The 27,294-nt window shown below is 41.6% G+C and overlaps 1 protein-coding gene across 4 annotated transcripts in view; it reads right to left on the bottom strand.

Moving 5' to 3' along the window:
* Window positions 1-27,294, bottom strand: part of IQGAP2 (IQ motif containing GTPase activating protein 2) — a 106,752-nt gene that overhangs the window by 52,548 nt on the left and 26,910 nt on the right. For all 4 annotated transcript variants that reach the window (XM_086478989.1, XM_086478990.1, XM_086478991.1 and 1 more), the window contains exons 2-5: window positions 10,614-10,770; window positions 9,286-9,363; window positions 7,499-7,575; window positions 177-244 (exon numbers count right to left, since the gene is read on the bottom strand). In XM_086478989.1, the coding sequence (XP_086335115.1) occupies window positions 177-244; window positions 7,499-7,575; window positions 9,286-9,363; window positions 10,614-10,766 (376 nt within the window). In that variant the 5' untranslated portion in view covers window positions 10,767-10,770. The remainder of the gene's footprint in view (window positions 1-176; window positions 245-7,498; window positions 7,576-9,285; window positions 9,364-10,613; window positions 10,771-27,294) is intronic.

The following is a 27,294-nucleotide window of genomic DNA, read 5'->3' as shown; positions in this document are numbered from 1 at the left end:
TTTCTGTCCTTCAGAGACTGACATTCATTAAAAATAGCAGCCTCCCACCTATTTAATTAGGATGTGTTCAGTTCAATCTTATGGGAGGAGAAAGACTATAATAGAAAATATGTACAGTGTTAGCAGATTTACTGGGTGAAGAGGCAGTCTAACATATGATTAGATAAGTTTATTACCTGTGAAGTCTACTTTTCCCAGTAGGTCCTGGATCTGCGGTGCTAATCCTAGTTTGAACAGATATAAACTGCAAAGAAGAAAATTAGAATTTAAAGTCCTGCATGTGGTTGAGGTAGTCACTTTCTGTACAAGAGAAAAGTGCTTTTATGAAGCTTGTCCTTTAACCTTTGACTTTTATGGGCTGATACAGAAAAAATTAACCCTACAGTTTTCTTTATGCTGTATTCTTAAGTCTTACAGAAACAGAAGTCTTCTTTAACTTAATGTTTCAAAACAGCATCTCTAAGAGAGAGTCAGTGTATCTCAGATCACAGGGGAAGTGTAAACATGTAGAAAACCTTAGTGGAAGACAGTTAAAGAAATTCAAAAGCTAATATTGGGAAAAAAAGCAAGATATGAATGCACTTCAGTACAGCTTATACCTTTGGATCTATGTACTGTTTTGACTTGCTTTATTACATCCTTGTAATTAATAGGTGAAGACACACAAATCACTGACATACTTCTTACTAAGTATAGAGGAACAAGGACCTGTAAGTCCATCCAAGCCCATCTCAAATATATTTATGTCATCAGCTATTCAGCATTCGGAAAATGAAGAAAGCTCAATTTAAAGTGCTATCCACTAATATTTTTATTTCCATATAGCATGAAAATTTATTCCTCATTATTCCCTCAACTCTGGGATGCTTTCTGAAAAAACAGCTGAGTACATCCAGATTTTCTCAAAATCTTCCAAATACAGGACTTGTATTTATCTACAAAAGACTGGTGTTTCTATAATTTAGCAGTGAAATTCAATAAACAATTGAGAGGTTTTCAAGCAGGAATCAAAACCTGAGACATAACACATTCCTCCAAAAGTATAATTTTGGACCTTTTTAAATTACTTCACCACAACTTCATACAATGTACAACACAAATGTGCATTGTGGCTTGGGGTTTTTGTTTTTAACAGCGCACATTTCCCTTTTGTGTTTTGTTGTTGGGGTTTTTTTTGCTATTAACAAATTACAGGATGAGATCTCAAGGCAAGATTTGTAGCTGTCACATTTATTTCAGAGCACACAGAATCAACATTTCATCTTCCGTGCTACTACAGCTACTCCTCTGCCCTGTCATGTAGGTCAACACTCTTGACTACTGCAACCCCTCAAAATCATTGCCGCTGCCATTCTCACCTTTTAAAGCAGTCTTAAAGGTAAGTTAGGTATAGCAGAAAAAACCCCACATGACTATAGTAACAAACCAGGTTCCTCTGTTATGCTGATCTGCCTGCCAGTCTTTCCTAGCAGGCTTTTAAAGATATTTTACTTTAAGTTTGAGACATGGACACCGTCCTGGCTGAAGTGCTGGATGTTGTAACAAGCAGTTACGGAGATTAGCAGCATCACGGGGCTATGCTGGCTTTTTTTGGGGTCACCACAATAAAAAGACAGAGGAAGAAAAAGTGATATGAACATCGGAGACCGGTGTTTTTGCTGGTCAGCGCTTCCAAGATACTGAACCACGTGCGTTACTTCCTACGCTCCTTTGTTTGGATAAACTATTAACCACCAGGTGGTGCTAAAAATATGCTTCGAGTCTTGCAGGGAACACAAAGACATTTCTACTCTGTATTAAGGTATCATTTCATTTGAAACCGCTTGCTTAATGCTTTTATAGTGTAACTTGAAAATTAGGGAACCCACATAAAATCAAAAGCCGGGCGTCTTGGGGTTAAGAAAGTTGGATATGAGACATCAGGAGCAGGGGAGAAACTAAGGGGAAGGGGCAGTTCCCAGGTGAAGTTCCCTTTGCATTGCCCATGCAGAACTGTACTTCATATCAGGCAGAGGTTCCTGAGTCTTATTTTATGGTTAGCTTATATATAACAGGCCACAAATACCAATTCTGAAAATATTGCATTGGTTTTTATCTTTTTTTTTTTTTTTTTTTTGAAGACATGCTTGTTATTCTACTGCTTCCTAGGAAAACGATGTTTTGAAGCTGTGCAGCTTCAGAGTGATAGTTTGTCCAGGATGTACCAGTAATCTGCTTGCAAATATCACCTGAAAACTAAATTTTTCAGGGGGAAAAAATATCTCATAAGCACTGCTATTCATGAACAAGAATCACTATTAGCATCTTTATTTAGATGAAGCAGCTCTTAACCGCATTTAGCCCAGGAACAAATCCAAATTGGCTTTCACAAGAAAAATGGTGTAAGAAATGAGACCTATGCCTTTGTATTTTTCAAGTTAGGCTTTAAGTTTTGGTGTTTCAACAGGAGAAAAGCAAGAGGGTAGTTATATTCAACAGGAGTTTAGAAGTCATTTGCTAAGTCACTCCTTCCTGGCCACAGCAATACTGCATTTGACAGTGCAAGTTGTTCCACATACTGGTAAGTGCAATGGTCTTCATTTCAGACTTGAGCCAGGACATATCAAAAAAATACAATCAAACTATCTTGCTTAGAGTCATTGGCTATCTTCAGGCTCTCTAGCAGCTCAAAGATCAGCAAAACTCCAAATAACAATTCCCTGTGAAATGTTAACATTTCAGATGTCAAATAGACTGTTTGGATAGATGACCTTTGAAATTTAAGCATGTGCATTAGAATTTATTATTTAAACCCAATGGCGATTCTTCTTGTAGTGGTCACGTGCATACATTACAGGTGCAAAGGTGAAAAGCCTGCTTGCTATTGCTGTTTCTAGATACTGTGGTGCTGGACCATGAACACAACAGGGACACAGGCTTTTCCATGGTGCGTGAACCCTGTACTGATTCCCTGGAGGGGATGCTCTGATAAAAGCAGAGTAGAGCAGGTGGGGTGTATGGTGTGGAGCCAGGGGGACAGATGCCAGCAGGTTCGCAGTTACAAGAATAGCAGAAGGGGACCAGAACGGCACTCCTGCAGCTCAGTTCCTCTGATGCCAACCCAACTGAGAACACTGCTGGCCAAGCAAGTGCCCTGTCCTTAATTCTGTTGCTTCCCAGACTGCTTTCAATGTAGGCTGTGTGCCATTTAATACTGATACTGGAGCCTGATTTGAAAGATTATGGTGAAGGACTTACAATATGTGTTTTAAGAAAAGGCATGGAAATAAATGAAGCTCAACAACTGTTTTGTCAGTTCTTACATCCCGCATGGGATGCGGGCACAAGGCCCTGCACTTTCATGGGAAAGTATCATAACAAAAAGTATTGCAAGCCTATTCCCCAATCACTGTGGCACGACACAGCTGCTATGCAATCCATTTCTAAAAGAATAGCTTGTAGGTACAGAGTTACAGCTTTGTGCTGATAACGTAGCAAGGAAAAGTAATTTAAATGAGACAAACTTGGAAGTGAAAGCTAAGACAACACAGACTAATTCTGATACTGGCATAAATCCTGAGGCACGTCAAGATGGACAAAGGAAAACCTGCCAGGTCAACCCATTGCAAAATTCAGTTCAATATGAAATTGCTATAGCAACAATTAGGCAGATCTTAAGAAGGTATCTAACTGGTGGGCTTATTATTAATGTAGCATTCAAATCCACAGTTGACAAAGTCCTCCTCCATACATGAGGAAGCAAATATCAGAAAACCTCATACTGTTCTTCCACCTCCTGCAAAACATCTGAGCCAGCCCATAATGTGGCTGGAGGGGCACACAGCCCTCTGTGTCAGCCTGAGCTGGTTAACTTCAGAGCCCCATGCATCCATTTCAGGAAATCACTTAAGCTTACACAAGACACTTACTGACAGAACAGACTGCACTACCAAGTTTTAGGTGACAGCTAGCCTTGAACAGTCCTGGTAATACTGTCCAGTAAATATCACACCAGGCATAATAATTTCAAGAGGCAACACTTGTCAATGACGACAGAAATATTTCCAGGGCTGTTAACTTCAAACACCTAGCATTTGAAAGAAATATGATGAACTTTGGTGGTATGCCCTATTTATTGACAGTGAGTGCACATAGAGTGCAAAGTCGGCACACCATTTCAAGTATTAGACCTTAAAAATTTTCAATTACAGCATACATTGACTATTTTCTGACCTATAGCCCTGGAGCTGCTGATGTGCCTTTGAACACCATTCAGAACACAGAAGAGAGTTTGGGGTGTAAGCTAATTGTGTTCTCTGCAAGACTAGTTGAAAGAAATGAAAGGAAAAGTCAAGTGGACGAGGCCCTTCATAGATACGAATCACAGCTCATTCACAAGCCCTGGTCCTCATGCGGGACTTCAACTATTCCAATATCAGTTGAAGGGACAACACAGCAAGGCATAAGCAATCCAGAAGATTCCTGGAATGCATTAGTGATAACTTTCTCCCCCAAGCAACAGAGGAACCAATGAGGAGAGGTGCCATGCTAGACCTTGTCCTCACCAACAGGGAGGGGCTGGTGGGCAATGTCAAGCTCATGGGCAGCCTTGGCTAAAGTGACCATGAGATGGTGGAGTTTAAGATCCTAAGGGCATCAAAGAAGGGGGCTCTCAGCAAGCTCAAAACCCTCGACTTCAGAAGAGCCGACTGCCCTCTTCAGGAACCTCCTTGGTAGCACGCCATGGGACAAAGTCCTGGAGGGATTGGGAGCCCAGGAAAGCTGGTTGACTTTCAAGGATCATCTTCTCCAAGCTCAAAGGCACCGCATCCCTACAAAGAAGAAATCAGGCAAAAATGCCAGGGGACCTATATGGATGAACAAGGAACTCCTGGCCAAAATCAAACACAAAAGAGGAATACACAAAGGGTGGAAGCAAGGACAGGTAACCTGGCATGATTACAAAGCGACCATTCATGAAACCAGAAACCAGGTTAGAAAAGTTAAAGCCCAGATGGAATGAAATCTGGCCAGGGACATTAAAAATAACAAAAAAGGATTCTACAGGTATATTGGAGAAAAAAGATAAATGAGGGAGACTGTGGGCCCTTGCCAGAGAGATACGGGTGAGCTGGTTACTGAGGAGAAGGAGAAGGCTGAAGTACTCAATGACTTTTTTGCTTCAGTCTTCAAAGGCAACGACTTGAGCCACACCACCCAAGTCACAGAGGGCACTGTCTGGGCCTGGGAGAGTGAAGAACCACCCAGGGTAGGAGCAGATCAGGTCCGGGAACACCTAGAGAACCTGAAGGTGTACAGGTCTACAGGACCTGATGAGATACATCCACGGGTCCTGAAGGAACTGGCGGCTAAAGTTGCTAGGCCACTAGCCATCATATTTGAGAAGTCGTGGCAGTCTGGCAAAGTTCCCACAGATTAGAAAAGGGGAAACTTAACCCCCATTTTTAAAAAGTGAAGCAAAGAAAACCCAGGGAACTACAGGCCAATCAGCCTCACCTCTGTGCCAGATAAAATAATGGAACACATCCTCCTGGCATCTGTACTAAGGCACATAAAAAATAATGTGGTAATTTGTGACAGCCAACACAGCTTCACTAAGGGCAAATCGTGCCTGACTAATTTGGCGGCCTTCTACGGCAGAGCTACAGCTCTGGTAGATATGGGAAGGGCAACTGATGTCATCTACCTAGACTTGTGCAAGGCATTTGACATGGTCCCACGTGACATTCTTGTCTCTAAGATGGAGAGACATGGTCTTGATGGATGGACCACTTAGTCGATAAGTAACTGGCTAGAAGGTCGCACTCAAAAAGTTGTAATCAACGGCTCCAAGTCCAGGTGGAGACCAGTGACAAGAGGGGTTCCTTAGGGGTCTGTTCTGGGCCCAGTGCTGTTTAACATCTTTGTCAGTGACACGGACTGTGGCATTGAGTGCACCCTCAGCCAATGATGATGACATTAAGCTGTGTGGCACAGTGGACTTGTTTGAGGGAAGGGAGGCCATCCAGAGGGACCATGACAGGCTTGAGCAATGGGCCAATGCAAACTGCATGAGATTCAACAAGTCAAAGTGCAAGGTCCTGCATCTGGGTCGGGCCAACCCCAGGCACAAGTACAAACTGCGTAGAGAGTGGCTTAAGAGTAGCCCTGAAGGGAAGGACTTGGGGGTGTTGATTGACAAGAGGCTCAACATGAGCCGGCTGTGTGCTCATGCAGCCCTGAAGGCCAACCGTATCCTGGGATGCATCAAGAGGGGTGTGGCCAGCAGATCAAGAGAGGTGATTCTCCCCTTTTACTCTGCTCTTGTGAGACCCCACCTTGAATACTGCATCCAGTTCTGGTGTCCCCTCCATAACAGGCACATAGATCTGTTGGAACAAGTCCAGAGGAGACAAAGGCAATCCAGGGGCTGCAGCATCTCTACTATGAGGATAGGCTGAGGGCACTGGGATTGTTCAGCCTGGAGAAGAGAAGATGCTGGGGAGACCTTAATAGCTGCCTTCCAATACCTGAAGGGAACCTACAGGAAGGCTGGTGAGGGACTTTTTACAAGAGTGTCCAGTGACAGGACAAGAGGAAATGGTTTTAAACTGAAGGACAGTAGGTTTAGACTAGATTTTAGGAAGAACTTCAGTACAAGGGTGGTGAGACTCTGGAATATATTGCCCAGAGAGGTTGTGGATGCCCCCTCCCTGGAGGTGTTCAAGGCCAGGTTAGATAAGGCCTTGAGCAACCTACTCTAATTGAGAGGTGCCCCTGTCCGTGGCAGGGAGGTTGGATTAGATGATCTGTAGGGTCCTTTCCAACCTAAGACATTCTATGATTCTTCCATGTGCTGGAAATGAGCTGGGAGAGCCAGAAGAGAGAGGAGCTGTCTGCCAGCACCACTGCCCCTCACACCAAGGACAGCATGAGAAAGATGTTCCATAACTTTTAGCGCTAAACATCAAGAAAATCCTTAAGGCAGGACATAAAAAAATATTAAGCTCTACCTACAGTGTGGTCAAAGCCTTCCTGACTTTACATTAAAAATCAAGTTGCTCAGAAGAATAAAATCTTGGAAAAATGTTAGTCTTTACATGAATGACCCCAGAATACAGTAATTATTTGTTCCTCTTTTGACACAGAAAGATGTCAGTTCATCATAAGTTCCAATCTGAGCAGCACATCTGCTCCATGATTATATTAATATTTTGCTAAGTTTTTGTTCATTTATTTGGTTTCTGTTGCAGTATGTGTTTTGAAATAGTATGTGCACTTTGTGAGGGGGTGTACTCATTGAGAGAGGGATGTCTGCACTAAATTTAACAGACCTCCAGTTCTACTTTGCAAATAATTTGGCCAACAGTCCTGACAGTTGGACTTTTGTCTCCAACTTTAAATCTATGAACTCGGAAATTGTGACAGGTTTTGATACATTGAGTACCCTAAAGCCATTTCAAGACTTACACTCCCAGATTTGGCAGCTACTTTAACTTTTACTCTCATCACAAGTTACCTTAGAGCATGAATGCAATATATCATCCTAGGGATGTTTTTCCTGTCGTAGACATCTGTAGTCTCTGGATAAAAGATCTAAAAAACAATGAGTACACAGTTAAAGGAGAAGAGATATTACTGAGCAACTAAAACAATCTCTCTGCAGAACCATACCTTAAACTTACAGAAATTCATCTGTCTATACAGTTATGAATCAAGTCTTTTCTGATGTTATTTTAACTTTAACAGTAGTTTTCATAAGGAAGAATTTATGCAGTAACTTTTATGCTTTATTAAGAGGGGAAAAAAAAGGAAGATAAGCAGACAGCATTTCAGCAGGATTTTTGGAAAACGTCCTTTGGCACTAGCTCAGCCAGTAGGGTTTGTCCTCCTACAGACAACCAAAACCTGGGATGCACTTACAATTTGCAAAGCTTCATTGCAGCCAACCTATCAAGTATGGTTTAAAAATGCAAAATTCTAGTTACCAGCACCCGTAATTTTGTGAATACATCATTTACAGAGAAATAATTCAGAGAGGAATATTAAGCAATTTAGCCAAAAAGTCACATCACAAGTTCCAATAAAAGACTTAGCTAACCGTGAGAGCTGGCAATGTGCTTCCAGCCCAGGCCAGGCACTTGGGGCTGCACCATCCCATGGTTAATAGGACAAGACTGAGTAAGTCAGGAGCATAGTGCCCTCTTAATCGTTTGCTCACAACAGCTTTGGGACTGAGACTCAGGAAAGCTTTTGGCCATGACCATCCTCCACAACAGAAACGAAACCATTCAGAGGAGGGATGGCAGGGTGGAAATCAGCCAGCTGAATGGATGACTCAAGTTAGACAAAAAGAAAGCCTGACCTGGGAAAGGCAGGACTCTCCCCGCCTCTATGGCATTTCTGATAGCAAGTCATGGATGCCCTCTTCTGCTTGTGGGCACCTGCAGCAAGTTTGCCTGCAGTGATTGGCCACTAGACCCTGCAGCCCTTCAGGCAGCCATCTGATCATCCCTACTGTGCCTGACCACAGCACAGTGGGCAGCACCCAGGCTACCCCCACCCAGGCACCCGGGGCAGCAGCTAGGCAGCCTCAGCGAGGGAGTACTCGCCCCAGGTTGTATGTGGGTGCCAAAATGTCCAAACAAGCAGAGTAGGTGTTTCCACACAGCCCTTTCTTAAAGCATTTTCATCCGAAAAAAGACTCACTGGTGCCCAGAAACAGCAGCAGAGGGGGAAGATGACAAGCGAAGACCCACAAGGAGGAAGATAAATATGAGAGGTGACCCAAGAAAGCAGCTGGCGGAAGAGGAGCAGCAGCATAGCCACGCAGATGCACTGGAACGTGCAAGGACAGTCTGGAAACAGGGTACAGGCAGAGAAACTAGGCCGTACATTAAGAGGAAGAGGCAGCAAGAGACACGATGAGAGGTAGTGACCTAAAGGAAGCAAATATTTAGGTTTTCTGTTTTAAACCATATTCCTTTCAGGCCCCCACAGAGACTGTACTAGTAATAAGATATAGCTAGAACACTGCTAGCATCCCTTTTGTCTTTCTGCAGGAGAAGAACCCTCACCATTTCCACCCAGCACTTGTCCACAGCAATCTCAGCCCACGCACACCGGCAGCAGTAGCACATAACTGACACTTCTACTGCTTTCAGCATTAACTTCTCTTCAGATTGGTTTCCTGAATTACCCTTTCCCTGTAGACTTACTGTAAGCAACCATTTATGGTCAAGCAGATGAAAGGATCTCTGAGTCAGTACCTTGAGTCAGTTTCTTTGCTAAAATTTAAAGGCTTACCTTAGGCAGACCAATGGACTCCATTGCTCTTAACCACTGCACAGTGTTGTCAGTGTGCCGAAAATGGAGGCCAGATCTCTGTCGGAAACACAGAAGGAAAAGATGAAAAAAATCACATAAAGCAAATTCTCTAATTATTGATCTTCCTATTGCTTCCCAATTTTATGTTCTGAAGTTGAGTTCAGGGAACTTTCCATTGTTTGAACCTGGAGACCAAAGCATTGCAGCCTCAATCCTGCTAACGAAGCCTCCAAACACATCAACAGCCCCATGCTCTCCAGCTCATTTTTTTATGTAGCATAAGCCAGATTTTCACCCATCTGGGTCGACAGTGACTGCAGTGGCCATTTGTACAGCCTTTCAGTAGTCTTTGGAAGTAAAGGGTGGCTGTCAAGTATCAGGAACCACTACCTTCAAAATACAGAAGTGGCAACACTGCTCAGCACTACTGCGAAGAAGAACAGATAAGGAGCTCTTAGTCACTCTTCAGATTTCAATACCTGACCTTCCTACAGCCTACACAAGCAGCAGGTAAAAGAGCAAAGTGGTACATATTTTAACTTTTTTTTTTTTTAAAGAGTCAGAGTAGAGCGGTAAAAAAAGCCTGAACTAAAATTTTGGAGATTTTCAAGAGAAGCTTTTAAATGTAACCAGGATTCTTAACCATCATTCTGTTAATTATATGAGACCTAGAACACCTTAATTTCTCAACTCTCAAACAGCCAGTGATCACACCTTAAAAATGTCTATTTCAAATATTTTCGGCCCCCTCTGCATGTTGAGATAATGCATTCCATAGTGGGACTACTGCATATTCATGTATATATTTCCATATCATTGAGGATCTTGGTGTTAACAAACAGCTTGCACAAGCGGCAAGCTAAGCTTAATTACTGGTAGCTTATTTTTTGCTCCTTAGTGTTAAATTTGTTAAAATAAACACACAGATCTAACGAAGTGAATGTCCTCTCATACAAGATGAGGAAGATTTGGAATAGCTATCAAGTTTAATTACTGAATTGCTTTTGGCTCCTATAGCTAATTAGAAATAATTATATAAATGGTGATGCTTATGTTCTCCCTGGAGCCAGAAGTGTTGTTTGTTCATCTTTAAAAACATTAAGAGACACTAACATAGTTTTTTTAAGGGTAGAACATTTCTAACTTATCATGCTGGCTTTTCAGTGCTATGTGTCTTCTATCTAGTCTCAACAGTCTTACAAAAAGATGCAGAAAGTTAACCAATGATTCTTGGGTATCTTGAAGATTTGGAAGACAGTCATTACTTTTTTTTGTCTTGTCAGCTAGAGAACTGAAAAAATTATTACCTTATAGCGCGCCTGCTCCATATCGTAGATCTTTTTGTCTGAAACCACATCAGGGGCAAAGAATTTCGCAAGCTTAGCAAGGTAAACACCATTTCTTAAACCTTCCTCCAGCTCTGTAGTCGGGGGCAGCTCTTCTTCCAAGCAGACCTCCATCCACCTACAGAGGCATCATTTGAGGAGCATTGTTATTTGTGATTTTAATAGAAGCGACATCCTTTCACCCACAACCATTGTACTTTTAATTTCACTACCACAACATAATCATAAGAGAAAAGGGTGCCAGCTAAGGAGAAAATTCTTGTATTCATTCATATGGCAGATCAAGATGAATAGAGAATCACATCTGTGCTTTGTGGTCGTGACCCATCAGTAACCAAGTAACATGCTTCAAAGTATACAGCCCTTAAGGGGTCTAACTCCGATCTATTGGACAGCGCTAGGCTTTTAAGTAGACAGTAATTTAAGCTAAAACCAGACAAAAACATGGAGTGCTGTGTGTTACTGATGTTTGCGTTTCAAAAAGCCAGTTACAACTATGCCAGAGCTGAACCTCAAGGGCATCAAGACCAGCAATGTGCTGGGCAAGGCTGCTTCCTGCAGCCAACGTGCTCTGCAACCCAAGCTCACAGCAATGCTCATCTCAGTACAGAGCACTCCTGCAGCTCACCCTCCTCCCGCAACATGCGGCAGCTCTCTATATTCACCCATGAAACACATGGTGCCGGTGCTGGATTATGGAATGAAGATTTTGTTGAAACAGCTCAAGGTACTTTATGCATTTGAGGTCAGCTTGGAAGCGAGTTGGCTGATACATTCCCACCACCCATCAAATGGGATGGCTTCTTGTCAAGTAGTGACTAAATCCTTCAAGATGGTAAACTAGTAATGTTTTTGAGACTCAGAATTGATAGATACAGTATTAGATAGAAAACAGTAATAAACAGATAATCAGTCCAGAAGCCCAGTAACAGACATTACATCGTATTATCCAGTATGTTTATATAGAGTACCCAAGAGAAACTGTTACCGAAGCACTCCTGAAAAAGGTTAGCATCCTAATCCCTGGACCAGAAGTTCCTTGTTCCTTACATTGGTGGTGTGTTTTGGCCCTGTGATATCATTCCTATTTCTAGTGGCTAAATCACATTACAAGAGCTATAAATCTGGTTAGTTCTTTCCCAATTTTTTTTTTTTTTTTTTTTTTTGGGCTTATAAACTCTGCTATTCTTAGGAGGGCATTAATACCATTGCAAATGAACAAGAACAATGCTGAAGACATTAGTTTTCTTTATTTACTATCACTAAGGCAGCGTTGCTGTACACTGCGTGAGACAGAATTACAAATCTAACATCACTTCCACAGGGGTGACTTCAGAAACCAGAAAGCTTGGATCCAAGCTGAAAACGAGCCAATTTTTCTCCCACCACAGAGCAGAAAAAAGCTCACTATATCATTTTGTTTCACATTAAAACTCGAGACAAATGACTTGCTCCATTACACTTTTGGATTTGTTACAGGACATACGAAAGTTGTTTCACTGAAGCACACACTACCCAAATAGCTCTTCAGGAAACCACCAGCCATAAATCTGGGACAATATCACACAGAACTGCACGGAGCAAGTGTCATTAGAAGACCTGTAGTTTGCAGTACAAAAGCTGCTTCGGTGAGGAGTGTATCCTCGACAAGTTTCCCTGCTACATCCTGCATTGCCTATTCATGTGTTAGGGGTCCATGCCAAGGGTCCCAAAAGTCATCCTTATTAATGACATTTTATAGACTAAATAGAGATACACACTAAGGGAAAATGTCACAACATTTGTCTTCTCCAAAACAGAGGACAAGCAACAGTAAACAACTGTGGGTTTCACCTCAGCCAGTTAGCTCTTTGTATAGAACTTATTACCTAAACCATGTCTTCTAGAAAAAGAGTTGTACGAATAGCAGGAGAAGCTTGCTGAGCCATAAGAGGTACTCACCATGAGCTGAAGCTGACCCTGTTGATCAATGTACCATCTCCAGCAAGACAAACTGTATGCTCCAGAGCAGCATTAAGTACCTTGCACTGAATCCTTTACACTTCTCATTTTTCTTATGAAAACTTTTTTCTGACATCTTCAGTTCAGGGCACCAAACAGGATTACATTGGAATGGTCTTTAAAGATACATGCATGTGCCCCTCAAAACTGCTTTTCTCCCTTCAGGTACAAAAATTTTTTAGCTTAGAGGCAACTTTCCCTGGCCCAAAGTCAGCTGGTGCAAGAGCTCCCCCTAAAAGCCAGCCAAGCCCTGCTATTTGCCCTTCCATCACAAGCAGCTTGTCCTCGTGCTTTCCTTCACCATACAAGTGAGGTTGCCCAGCAAAGAGAGATCCATGCGTCATCACTGGTCCAGGTATTAAATTTAATAGCCTTATAGTTGAATGACCGTTAGCAAGACATCGCTTAGTGCTAAGAAGGAAGGGCTAATAGCAACCCGGGCACAACACTACAGAGAAGGGCAATCTTCAGAGCAGGTCTAGATTATAACCCTCCAAATTCCTGTTCTTGTGACACAAAGAGCTGACTATTCATAATGTGCTGCTGGTTTGGGGAGGCAGAGGAAGAGACGCATTTGGGTGCATTTGATCTGGTTTTATAAAAGGGTCCATAAAAACAAAGTCATTCCCCAAGCTCTAAATGAGATGCTGATTCAAGGTGAAAGCTACTCCTCAGCTTTTCAAACCTCCTGTTACTCAACAACAGCATTGTTTCCACCATGATGATGAGCCTTTAAGACTAGTCTGGAACCATCCTGTTCTGGATAGGGAGACTACCCTGTCTAGTGGGTAAATGCAATACACTGAGGAACAAACAGGAAACAGTATGAGGAAGCAAAGAAACCAGTAAAACAAAACAAAAGGGTAACGAAGAATACAATTGTCAATCCAACAAGTTCAGATAGAGACACGCGCTAATAAGTATTTTTTTTAGAAGGAGAATGTTAGTAACTCAGTGGGGGGAAAAAAAGGAAAAAGTAGAGAAGTAAATGGAGCAGATCTGAAAGAGGTAAAGAGTTTCTTTCCATTTATAGCTAAAAATCTGTAAGTGATGTACATTCTAGAAAAACCTCACAGGTCTGCAATAGAGGAACTGTAACTTACAGCTTTTGGGAATTGGTCTCCAAGACTGAGAACACAGCTACAACTATATTACATATAAGATAGGTTTTACCAATGTCTGGAAGTTACAGAACTTGGCTACAACAAGATCTACTGTGAAAGTATTTACTCCATTTTGCACAAGTTTAATCAGAGGAAAGAAAAACCTCAGAATTTGCATGAAATCCTGCAAATATACAAACAACTTTGTAAGTTTTAGCTACACAAACAGCTGCCCAGCTGTTACTCTCCTAGTATTTATTGAGACATCTGTAGCACTTTTCCCCCCAATGCTTGCAATTACAGTAGTTTTGTTCCCTTAACACTGATTCAGTTAAAAGGGAATTGTGGTTTTAAACAGAAAGAAGCATTACTTTAGGGCTATGAGGTTCTGCTTTTTAAGGCACATTTCGGCGAGTTTATGGAAGTTATTATGTGTCATGGTGCTGACAGCAGGAGAAGACTGGTCTGAAAAAAAACAGAAATCCTTCCAGTTCTGTTTCTTTAAGTAAAACAGAGAATATCCACCTGAAAATAATGATTTATAGGTACCTTTGGAGCAATTTATTTCTCTTCAGGGCTAAAAAGCCAGCATTGCCTTTGTCCCACCTACTGTTCTCCTGAGCACACAGTACTGCAGCATCAACATCCAGATTTAAGTCTTGCAGAAACTCTTCCCCACAAGAACTAGCAAATACTGTGGCTATACAAGAGGAGGGGGCTATAACTCAATGTTAGACAGTATGTTTTTCTTCAGTATGAAGCTTGTGGCATAAGAGTATTATAGCTATTAAACCTACATGTGTCTTTCTGCCATTTCTTTTTCTACAATGCAATCCCATGACTAATACTGTGTTTTAACAACCTTAACTCATTGACAGGTATATACCATGAAAAACTGCCAGTGGTGAACATGACGGTTGACTTAGTCACTCATTACAGCTAAACCCAAAGCCCACTACATGGTGGAGGGACGAAAGACAATCTCAGGAAACAGATCAAAACATGCAACATCCCTGAAGTCCTAGGTAGCACCATCAAAAACTAGCTACCATTAGAACAGCCCTGCAGAGCTACTCATGCCAGGTTTAGTCCTTTGGGGTCAAACATGTATAAACAGATGAGTTCCTAAAGAAAGATTTGGATTATACACCAGTATGCACAAATACAGCCTGCTTTTATTTTCATAATACTGCAGTACTTGCCGGCACATAAACAAAGGATTTACCTTAGACAAAAATGCAAACCCAGACCTGATCAATAGAAATATCTCTCTGTAACTTTAATTCCAATACATAATACTGTAAAGCCTGCCAGGAGCAAGTATTGAGGTACAATTTCCTTTTGCTTTGCTTAGTTCTGTTTTGACCCTTGGCAATATAAGGCAGAGCCATTTAGCACTGAATTTCTGGCAAGACAACAATGATGACTTCTGTGCCAGACCCACGAGCAGTAAACAGCACACCGCTCACCAAGAGATTCCAGTTTCTACATTTGACCATGCAAAAGAGCAGCGCTATAATGGGCTCAGGCTTACACTTTAAAAGCAAAAAAAAAAAATAATCCCTGAATCTCATTCAAGGCAAGGGTCAAGGGAACTGGAAGCACTACGAATTTAACCAGTTATGAAGTTGTCACTGACAATTCGTGTGGTCAGCAAAGCACACACAGCTGGCTAAGGGACTGGAAACGCTGGAGCCAGTGTTCAGCAGAGAAGAGAATATGTTGTATAATCCACACAAAGCCCCTCACATTTGGCACACACTAGATAACGCAGCAAAATTTATACATGTGATGCCCTGCCCGCCCTTTTGGATTTATGCTGCAAGATGTGGGGCCAAGGGCACCAAGTTTTTACCTCCTGGGAAGCAGACCTCTGTAGAAGCAAAGACGGGACTCCAGAGAAAAAGCTCAGAACACTAGATGCTGCTATGAAAATAGTCTAGTGAGGACATGGTAAAGATAAGTTACCACCCATTTACTACCTCCCTGGCTCACAACCACAGCCTTTCAGTCTGGTTCAGAACATGCATACTGTAGGGAAGTGAAAGAGACAGTTGACCTAGAGATTACAATACATCCATCTCATTCCAAACAAAGAGTGAAAAAATCTTGTTGCTAGAAAATAAGAGTCACAACAATCAGTCCCAGAGAAAAATGTTAGATTCTAACTTTAAACATCTGTGAAGTAGCAGGATTGTTTTTAAGTCAAAACTTGTTATTTGAAGATACTTAGAAATATACAATAGTCTGAAGCAAGAGAACTCACCATTTAGAGTTCCACATTGTTATGTGTCTAGTTTCTGAGTCTAAAGATTTGTTGAGAAATGTCAGCTCTTAACTCTTCATTTGCTTTTATTTTTTTAATGCAAAAAAGATATTTTTTCACCACCAAGAGTCCCATAAATATTGCTTTATAAAGGAGGGTGAGAGCAGCAGAAGCTAGGTTTGTTGCTTGGCTGCGCAGGAATGGTGGCAGCAGCATTTATTTGTTTATAAGGAAAGACCATGTGTTAACTTTGTAATTTGTTCTTATTAGACTGCAAGCTTTAGCATGATACATCTCCTAAAGCAGAAGCCTTAGAAAACGTCATTTCACAAACAGCCACAGGCTATTTCCAGAACAAATGCATGCAAAGCTTCCAGCCACTCCATGGAAACAGATGGACAATTTGAATACCATCACAGCAAAAAGTGTAAGTTGTATTAAAAAACTGCACAAGCTTGGAGGTCCCACTTAGAGGATGTGAAGAGCAGTGACAGAGCAGGCAGGGAGAAGACTATTTTCTTCAGACCCTTTCCGCCCACCCCCTCCAGAGTCTGGTGTATTCAGGCCCAAATCTTCCTTACAGTTGGGAGCCTTCACTCAAGTCAGAGCTACCACCCTCTGCTGCCAACTTACTCCTGGAGCCAGACATCCTGGAAACGTTGTCACCTAAATTTGAAGTTCTAGATTCATACTCCAGCAACAGTCTCTACTGAATCTCAAGTTTTATCCATCCTAGAAAACATACTTTGTCTGAAAGACAATGTTTTCTGATCGTGGGTCACCAGGGAAGGAAGATGTGATGCAGGTCATTCCAGTCACCACTTCTTTTAAGTCACATACAAGAAGTAACATGAAGATAGCACCGTGGAGGACACCGTGAATCACCTGGCCACAGGAGATCTCAGAACTTCAGCATGTAAGATGAAAGTCAAATCCTTTAGCAATAGATTTTGGATTAACTTGTAGCACTCCAATTTTTTACCCTTCTGTAAGTCAATCCAAAGTCAAAGTTGCATATCTCTGGGTCTCCAGCTAGAGTTAAATTTAGAATCTCAACTTATTTTTATGCTTATGATTTCACCAGGAGGACACTGACTTTCAGTAAGAGCTACCCTGAAAACTATGAAACATTCATGTATGGCTTCTTCATGCATAAGCACTAAAACAATATGGATCTCACTGCAGATTACTGCATTTTGTTGAGTTGTGCACACCTGGATAAAGTTTGTTGCAACATTCATTTGCCTGATCAAAGCCCTTCTGACGCACTTCATACTCCATTTAGATGAGTGGAAGCAAGCAGGGATGACTTGCCCACCCTATACAGTACACTAAACTAGCAATAAATCATTTCAGCAACATTTTTCCACACCAGATTTCTGCTGCCATGGCAACACCGCCATATTTACAAAATAACCTTAAAGGTGTTACAAAATTCTAGTTCACAAGATGGCAGCACAGATACTATTTGTTGTTTTAATCTGTTTTATTTCAGCTGTCCCTTATGTGGGTTAATCGGTGATTAGAGTCCACAAGGCAAAGTGCTGCTCAGGAGCCCCAGCATGGCCCCACGGCCATCGCAGGCTGCTGAGCACCCAGCAGCAGCCAAGTCCTGTTTACTCAGCACTTCTATGATGGGGGGAAAAAGTAGTTAGAGACTCTCCAGCAACACCTCAGCAGGCAGCAGTACTGTTGACAGCATTTCATGACAGGCCCCAACTTTGCAATCAGAAAGGCTTGGTTTTGCTATCTTCTCTGTTTGCAGATACATTAGGACTGGGTATCAACCACAAACTTGACAACTTCTCTGCAAGATAACGTGCTGAGCAGGGGCCAATGCTAGCAAAGCCCAGGCTGATGGTCACAGGCACGCCTCATCTTAACCCCCTGCTCTTTGCCTGGCTCCAAGCTGCCAGGGGCTGGTGACAAATGCTGAAGAGGCAGAAAAGAAAGTAGTGACAGGAAGGGAGCTCGCCACACTGGTGGCGGCTGAACAGCCACAGCAAGTATTTCTCCGTAAGAAACCTCACCTAATTCTTCTCAGCAGGAAGAACAGTACCCAACAGGTTACCTGAGCAAATGAGGTAGAAATACTAAGTCTCAGAAGAAGTTGTGAAGTATCCCTTTTTACAGGAGGAATTGGTTTTTCATTTGGATGAAAAGGGGGAAAAAAAAGGATGAAACAGAGCCATCATCTCCTAAAAACTTACAAACTCTGTGCAACTAAGTTAACACGACTCAGATAGACATGCATCACCCAGCTGCAGAGTCTAGTCCTGTTTTAACAGCCCTCTGTCCAACAGGGAGCAGAGACCACGGCAGCAGACACCACAGCAGCAGAAACACAAGTCTTTCCTGTGTTAGTCTGGCAGTGGTGGCTCATGGCCCCTGGAAAGCCTAATTTCAGACAGATGACAGACTCAAACCACTAATGAAATTTCAGGTGGTGCAGACACAAGCTCCATAGCAAGTCCCACATGCAAACATAAAGGATCCCCCTCCAAACTTACAAATCAAATAATGCTTTCATCTGAAAAGGAGGGGAACCGAATTTGGCATATGAATTTATCTAAATTTAGTATTTTGCCTGTCTGTATAGACACTGATTTGATAAACAGAAGCAGACACAGCAATAAAAGCATTTTTATACAGTACAGCATTTGTTGGTGTGGAAGTGTTGCAAAACAAGTTATTCCCCAAAACACATGTTTGCTTTAGAAAAATACTGTAATTGCAGACATGAAGACCACAGTTTAGACTTGCACATTATACTGTCTTGCTACATGCTACAGCAGTTTCCTTTGCTCTATTATGTCTTCTACAACTGCAGTGTGGTAATAAGATTTAAGGCACCCTCTCAAAAAACCCAGCATATGGTGTTTGAGATTTACCAATTTAAAGAGTTCTGGCCTGGCACAATCTAATAGCCCACCAAACAACCCACTTGAACAGAGGAGTAGCAGAAGATACTTGCCCTTGGCAAGCCACAAAAATATTACAGTGAAATGACCAACAATGGGTCCTTCAGATAACAGTCACAGTTTCATCACACAATAGCCCTATTAATCTTAAGTCACAGTTACAGTCCTTACCCAAAGTCTATGCCCTGCCATGGCAGTAATTACTATCCAAATCCATAGAAAAAACAGCTGCAGTCTCTACGAATTGATCTATCCAATAGTGACCTTGATAAGCTACTACTAAAACCAAACCAAACCTGTCCATCAGGAAACATCTTTTGTTCACCCTCTCCCAAACTCTAGTGCATCACCAGATGTGTTGTTTCTAGCAGCTGTCAAGCTAGCCACACATGGGAGGACAGCTAAAGAAACATCAAAACTACACAGTCATTTTTACACCGAGACCTGGTATTTTATGTGTTTGCCCATTACCTTTGCACAGTGCCTTCCATGCAAGTATTAATCCTCAGCTGTCCAGACAGATATGCTATTACTTTTCTTTGAAGGTAAGATAACAGACAAACATTACAACCATGTCGAATTGACGCATTTCTCTAGGGTGGAAAAGTGACCCAGGGAAGTACCTCCAGCATAGATTCAGCATAAAAGTTTGAACGTTGTGCAGGTGTTAAAGCCAAGTCCATGATTCAAGACCAAGCACAGAAAGACAGAGCTCTACCTGCAGACCTGTATATTTACTTGGCAACCGATGCAGCTGGGTCAGCAGAAAGCCCCAAAGGAGATGCAGACTACAGAATGTGTCAAGGCCACACAGGAGACCTATGGCAGAGCAAGAACTCAAACTCAAGCATGGCAGGGTGCAGGGTGGTGTTCCGACCCCTTGACCTGTGCAATTCCGCCAGATCAGATTAGAGTATTTATATTTTACTCTCTGACATCTGACAAAGGTTACTTTTGTGAAAGCAACTAGCAAAAAGTAGGGAGGTACAGAGGCCACAAAAAGGACCCAAGAATTAGATCTACTAGACAGGCAGCGGTGTCTTTTAAAGAAAGGTGCAGGACAGCAGCCAAGTAAGAATTAAAAGACATGGATGAGAGAACAAGATGTTAAAGAAGCAAAAACGCTGAAAGAGCCAGCTTGTGAAAGGGTGAACCATTGTCAATAGCGTTTAGTGTTATGTAAACACTGCAAAACAGCAACAAGAGGGAGTTTGCAAAGTTTAAACTTTTTCCTATATTAAAAAAGAAACTCAAGACAGAGGAACAAAGTTAAACCCAAGGAATTTAGGTGAGAAACTCCATGCACAGCACCTACAGTTACCTTTTCCAGTTTTCTTCTTCCTGTCGTTTTGCAAGCAATCCTCTCCATCATTTTCACTTTCAGTGGTTAGAAAGATAGTACTCCCCTACTCAATACCAATCTATACAATTTTGAGAAGCATATGCATACAAATCAAGCCTGCAGTAGATGAGAAAAAAATATAGGCAGCAGTACAACAGCATTTAATAACCCACAAAGAAACAAAAACCCAAGAAATTCATGGTATTGCTTTATACTGGTGAAGATAAACAGCCTTTCCATAACAGAAAACAGCAAAAAACATTCACAAGTGCTCTGCAGCCTGACCTTTATCATCAAAACATAAACTAAGAATTGCTGAACAAAGCTTTGAATCTTCCAGGACCATATCATTATCACCGTTTCAAAACTACATAGTGTTATCTACAGAGAGCTGAGGGCATACAGGTAACACCGGTTTACACTAAGGACAATACACAAAATTTCTATATGATATGTAGATACAAGCTCTTGGTGAAGACCTGGCTACAATTCAGTGCAAGTTGAAATTTTTCCTGAGGACATATGACTAAAAGGTGCATACAATGGTCACAGACATTTCAAATACAGCTTTCTAGATGGTATTTAAGACTCAGGAATAAAATCATTCCTTTAAGGAAATGTACCTGAGAAACTGTTAGAACAAGATGATTTTGCTGCAAAACTAAAATATTCCCTTGGAGCAGCTTATATTAATGCACTTCAGTAGCTATAGGACAGAGCAAAAGCGAAGCTGTAATTTGAAGACTAGGCTAAGAAGAAAAAAACAATTGCGATCAGAATGGTAAAACTTTAACAGTGTAATTAATAGTATCTGCAACAAATAACCTGTATCTGGTGACAGCACTTCAGTTGAAGGGTTTTGAGATCACCATTCCCAACATCCGTGCACACAAGATGATCTTCTGTCCAAGAACAAACAGTGAAATATCCCTGTCAATCAGAGTAATCACCAAGTGATAAAAATCTACCATCTACTCCCTACTATTCAAGTTACTCAAGACAGTAAGAGAGGTTCAAGAAATACTTAATCAGCTAAGAGCCTGCCAGTTCACCAGACAAGATATCAGGCACTAACAAAATTGAGCTACCACAACACCACCGGATTCAAAGGCAACAAACAGGTCAATGATATACCAAGTCTGGCTTATGGGACCTAGCACCAACCACTGCCACATGACTTAAAGTACCACTGCATTAAAATATTTTCTTCTAGCCTGCCAAAAAAAAAAAAAAAAGAAAAGTTTTTTTCAATAATTTGAATGTGCAAATCAGCTATCAACATCTACCTTATTGGCTGACTCACCCCAGCCAGCCCACATGCTCTAGCTAACTCACCCTGTAACAGAACCACCTCTCATCCACGGCTGACCCAGGCTCTGCTGCCCTGTAATACCATTCCCACTCTGGCTGCCACTGAGGGCAAGCTGTGAATGCCTCTAGATATTCAGTGTCATCATGTCAGCCACCAGCAGAAATGCAAAGAGGCAGGCAACTCCTTGCTAGTGGTACCTCAAGCTGACAGTGTTGCACAGAGCAGCTGCACAATCCCAGCCAGAATGCTATAGCCACTACTGGTCACCCTTTTCAAACGCAAGATGCCATGTGCATGAAAAGTCTTATTGAACCCACTTTTGTATGTCTAAGACTACTTATGGGAAACCTCAGTGGTTTACAAAAAGTGGCCAATGTAAAACAAAGTGCTCCTTTGTTTCCTTGTTCATGCATGAAAAGGAAATAAAAATGGAAGAAATTTAAAATCAGAAGGAAAAACTCAACAAGTTTTACAGACTATTTCAAAGTAGTTATGGAGCTTATGTACTACAACAACTGTGTTTCCAGAGAGATTTCAGCTTGCTCTAACCCTCTAGCAAACCTTTAGGTGCACAACCCCTAAAGAATGTTTTGCTTATTAATTTCTATGGAATTCATTCCACTGAAAACCAAAAACTTCAGAGAAGCTCAATGGAAACAAAGCTGGTGCAAACCCCTTCAACCAACACAGTGCTCTATTTGGAAATACTCTTGTACCACCTCCCCCAAGATCTCCAAGTACTTTCAGGCACAGGAATTAGTGTAAACCCCTCCATATTAGAATACAGAAGTAGCATCAATCATTTTTATTTTGAAATCACCAAAGTGAAACACAGGACACTCCCCTAGGGGATACAGACAGAGAGTTGGAGTTGTTCAGCCTGGAGAAGAGAAGGCTCCGGGGAGACCTTATAGCGGCCTTCCAGTACTTCAAGGGGGCCCACAGAAAAGGTGGGGAGGGACTCTATAAGACAGTGTAGTCATAGGATGAGACATAACAGTTTCAGAGTGAAAGAGAGGAGATTTAGATTAGATACGAGGAAGAAATTCTTTCCTGTGGGGGTAGTGAGACACTGGAACAGGTTGCCCAGAGAAGCTGTGGCTGCCCCCTCCCTGGCAGTGTTCAAGACCAGGTTGGATGGGGCTTTGAGCAACCTGATCTAGTGGAAGATGTCCCTGCCCATTGCAGGGGGGTTGGAACTAGGTGATCTTTAAGGTCCCTTCCAACCCAAACCATTCTATGGTTCTATAACAGGCACTCAGACATCCTGATCAGCCCCCTTTCATTAGGAAATTAGCTTTTAGGCTGGTAAAATTCACTTTACTGTTGCCACAAAAAGGTTACTCAATCTTAAAAAAAGCATAAGGGGCTACCATGTAATTTCACATTAAAAGGATGACACTTCACTATTATGCTGAGACGCCTCCAAAGATACTTAATACAACTGTGTTTGCTGAAGTGAAAATTGAAAGGGCAACAAAGAACAAACATCAAAACTCTTTACATGAACACCATCTTGATTTTCTTAATAAACAGCAGTTAACTCAGGGTCTCTGATCCACCCTCAGCCAACAACTTAATCCAGCAAAAAAAAAATCCTGTACACTCACGAACTTGAAACCAAAAAATATTTTAAGTCAATTTACCTTGCTGACAAGCCTATTCGTGACCTAGATACTTCAATCAAATTAATCAGTAAACCATCACAGCTTGTTAACTCTCAGCCCTACACTGAGATCTAAGCCACTTAGGTTGCTATTTTGACCTGCAAATTTGCTCCTCCTTTTTCTCTTCCCATTCCACACTTTATCCCAAGTGAGTACAGAGCATCCACAGTGTTGGTCATGGAGGCTGGGAAGATGCTGCTGCAGTTACAGCCAGAAGACACACAACCCTAAAACTGGATCCTAACTTCCCCCTATCATTTGCAGGGCATGTTTTTTCAAGGTTTTAGGAAGGCTTGCGTATTTTGAGCTACTGGTAGTTGCAGCCTACAGAGCCTGATCATCATAGGCAGTATGAGTTCTCCTGTAAAAGGGATCGTGGAGATGCTACCAGCTTTCATGACAATGTCTCCTATAGCCTGCTGAAAGCTTAGCTGAAAATACTAAAAAAACCAATACAAATAACAAATTGACCAGCCTGCGTGGTGGCAGTGAAGGTGGCAAAGGAGAGCATGGAGACACTAGTCATCCACCAGTGCTGGGAAAGCAACTGCCATGGGGAGAGGAAGAGGAGTGCAACCGTCACCATGCCACACTGTTCCTGTCAACAAGAGAAACGGGCAGGAAGAGCCAACCACAGCAGCAGCCAGATAAGGGGGACCAGCAAGATGGGCACCAGGATAGCAAGATTTACAGTGGCGAAGAGAAAGCCCGGTAGACAATGTTGACAGAGGTCTGAAAGAGGTTGTGGAAGAGTGGCATCCCTTAGCCCAGGTCAAGAACAAGATGCAGCAGTACCCCAGCAAAAGAAAGATTTGCCCAACTATAAGGAATACACAAGATCCATATAGTAAGATTAACTCAGCTGGTATTATCAGAAGTCTGGACATGAGCACTGGAAGAGGTACTTGACCAAGGGAAGGGAGTTGCTTGTGGTTACAGTAGGTTTTGCTGAAATAGTGAATCTAACATTGCTCAATAAATTCTTACGAAAAAGACAATGCAAAACAGAGCATTGGAGTATGTGTAGTCACACTAACAGACACAATTTGAAACTAAGGAATACACAGTTCTAACTCTGACATAGAGTGCCTTTATCCTTAGATGTTTGCCTTCATCCAAGATTTAAAAAGTACGTCTTGCAGAACTTCTGCATACTTCCTTTGATACCCAGCCAAATCCTCAAACAGCATATTTTGCTTCAGCTTTCCATATGAAGATGCAGCATAATCAAAATGTCTCCATTCTTTTCCTTTCCTTCTCAGGAAAACTAGCATGTATATTCAAAGAACCTTAACAGTCCACTTGCTCGTAATTATGAACATGAGCGTTACACTCTAAGATTGCATTTCAAGAGTGCAAATGTTCTTGCAATGAAATGAAAAGCTCAGCTGAAGCCCCGTGTCCACAGATGCAAATTTTTCCTGTCCAGAGATGCAAGTCGCTTTTACTTACTAGGCCGCAAAAAACACCCAAAGACTCTCACAACAACTTTCCTCTACTTCAAATGGAAAAGCAGGAATGACCACAGTCATCTTACCATTCTTGCTCCCCCATACAGTCAGCCACTAAAACTTCAGCTGCTTTCAGTATCAGCTTACAAGCAGGAGACATTTCTGGAGACAGCCATTTCCAAGTTGCCTAGATTGGTAGTGCATTTTCATCACCACATGACAGTTAAAAGAGTTTCTTCAAAGTTGAAAAGCAGATCTCCGTCTGGTTGCCAACTCACATCTTGCCCAAAGGCAAAGTGATCCCATCTCCCATAGCATCAAGTTCTCAAATAAACCAAACCTCTGTTACAGAATCCAAACTTATAATTAAGCATTCAGCTACTTTCAACATATTTGTATTCAGAGCACTGTAGATTTATCCTAGTGTCAAATGTCCAGTCCCTTGAAATTCAAAAACTGTATTCAGAAGATACCTGCATGTGTCCTTCCTTGTACTCCCCTGTCCCAATACCGCACATAGATAGATTAAGCCCCACTGAGACTATGAAGTAGCATGCTAGAAGCTGCAAAAAAAAAAAAATCAAAACCACATTTCAGCTGTTATGGATCTGACAGAAGTATGCTTCTCATGAAGGAAACTAATAAGCATTCATACAGAAGAAACTAAAAACAGCACTAAATTTTTTTAAGCTAACCTGAAAATCCAGTATCTAGGTGGGAAGGCTATTTATAGATATACACATGTATTGAGGAATTTTGATGCCAACATACAAGGCAAGTATCTGAGGCATGGCAGACAAGTAAAGCAAGTGCTGGGCAAAGGGCACTCAAGAGCTGAGTAAAACCCAAGTGTTGCCTACCCAGTTACTCAACATCCTACCATCTGTCACTCATACACGTACTCTTCTGGGCACTGCTGTGAGGAGCAGGCAGTCTGCAAGCACATCAAGGTAGGTGGCGGGGGAAGCGTATGAAAGTAAAACAAAACATACATCCAACATAATGAGCCAAACAGGGACAAGAAATAAGTAGGCTGTATGAGATGTGCACAGCTTCTACCTGAGAAGCAAGTTTGATGAACTCACTTGATAGCTACCTGAAACCAAAATATTTAACAGCAACTGTTTTCTGCTCATACTCTTATAGCTTATGTTGTCATTATGTTTATGCACAGTAACAGACAGTGAACCTGGCATTGAGATAAATCCCCGACTAACATCAAGTGACCGCTGGAAGTACATAGTCTTTACTTCTCTTAGCTCTACTGAAAAACAGTAGAATGTGCCCAGCATACACAGAGCATAACATCCTAACTCAAAGATATCCCACTCGCTCAGATGAAGAGCTGGAAATTATTCTTCTCTAGATACCCACACAAAAGTGCTTTGTGCCTAGTGTGGCTGGCCAGGGAAAGAGTGTAAGCATTTATCCTTCAGAAATAAGGTTTTTTTTCTTTGCCAATCGATTCTTTTACAAACATGTTAAATGAAAGATAAGCTGTTCTTTTCAATACCACTCTGGTGGCAGATGTAGTCTTAAGTTACTAACAGCTTGCTAGCAAAATCCTGAGTAACTTAATTCTACATTTATAAATGTATATGTTATTCCTGAACTATAGTGCACTCCTTTCACACAGCCTACTTTACATAAGCACTGCCTCCCTGCTCCGTTCTGGCTTTCTTCGAAAGAAATACTCTTCTGCCACTGCAGCACTGTACAAGCATACCACATCTCAGGCTGAAGTATTTACAACAGAGAAACACCAACTGTGTGGAGTAAGAAACAGAGTCAAGGAAACTCTAGATTTAGAGGGAAACTAAACTTAGATTTTCAGAAAGTTTTCAGGTTTTCCTTCATGCATTGCATTTTTAAACTAATTTCAGTAGATGTGTACTCTACTACTGGCAGTGCTTACTGGCAAATGATCAACTATCAATCTCTCTCATGTTGGGTGTTATGGTTAATGGTCCTACATGCAAATTTTCACAGGGTTTCTATAGGGCTCTTAGTTAAACAAACTTTCCATGCACATTTTTTTTTTTAATTAAAATGAAAATATTTTCTTACTTAACAGTCAGCATCATACATTAGAGTAATTGCTATATATCAGTAACCATACATCTGCCTTTACTTTGAGTTTTATTAGCAAATGACTGTGAGCAAGCCTGAAACACTGTCTTTATATTGCCAATTACCACCATTCAACAGTGGCCAGAACTCAAAAGCTGCCTTTGTACTATTAGTTGTATTGTATCCATTTCTGCTATTTCGATGAAACAGCAGCACTGGCAAGAACAAAAACTAACCTGTGAAGAATTGCAGTTCTTTGGCTTAAGAAAGTCTTTTTTTAATCTCTTCTTAGTCCTCTGTCAAAGTGACTTCTATGACAAAATACCTGCATGACAAACCTTAATCCTGTTTTCTCAGTTTTCAGCAATTGCCCTGCCTCCATTTTGCATCTTCTCAAAAAGCTAGAAAAGTTAGGAGGGGTTGACTTTTGGGGGTTTTCGTTTGTTTGTTTTCCCCCAAAATTTTTAACTCCGTCTATTGGTATTTTACCAAGACTAAAAATAGATTTA

This window comes from Leptosomus discolor, chromosome Z (genome assembly GCF_034619465.1).
Source record: "Leptosomus discolor isolate bLepDis1 chromosome Z, bLepDis1.hap2, whole genome shotgun sequence".
In the NCBI taxonomy this organism is placed as follows: domain Eukaryota; kingdom Metazoa; phylum Chordata; class Aves; order Leptosomiformes; family Leptosomidae; genus Leptosomus; species Leptosomus discolor.
The sequence above is the reverse complement of the archived record's forward strand: the minus strand, read 5'-3'. Positions and strand labels throughout refer to the sequence as shown.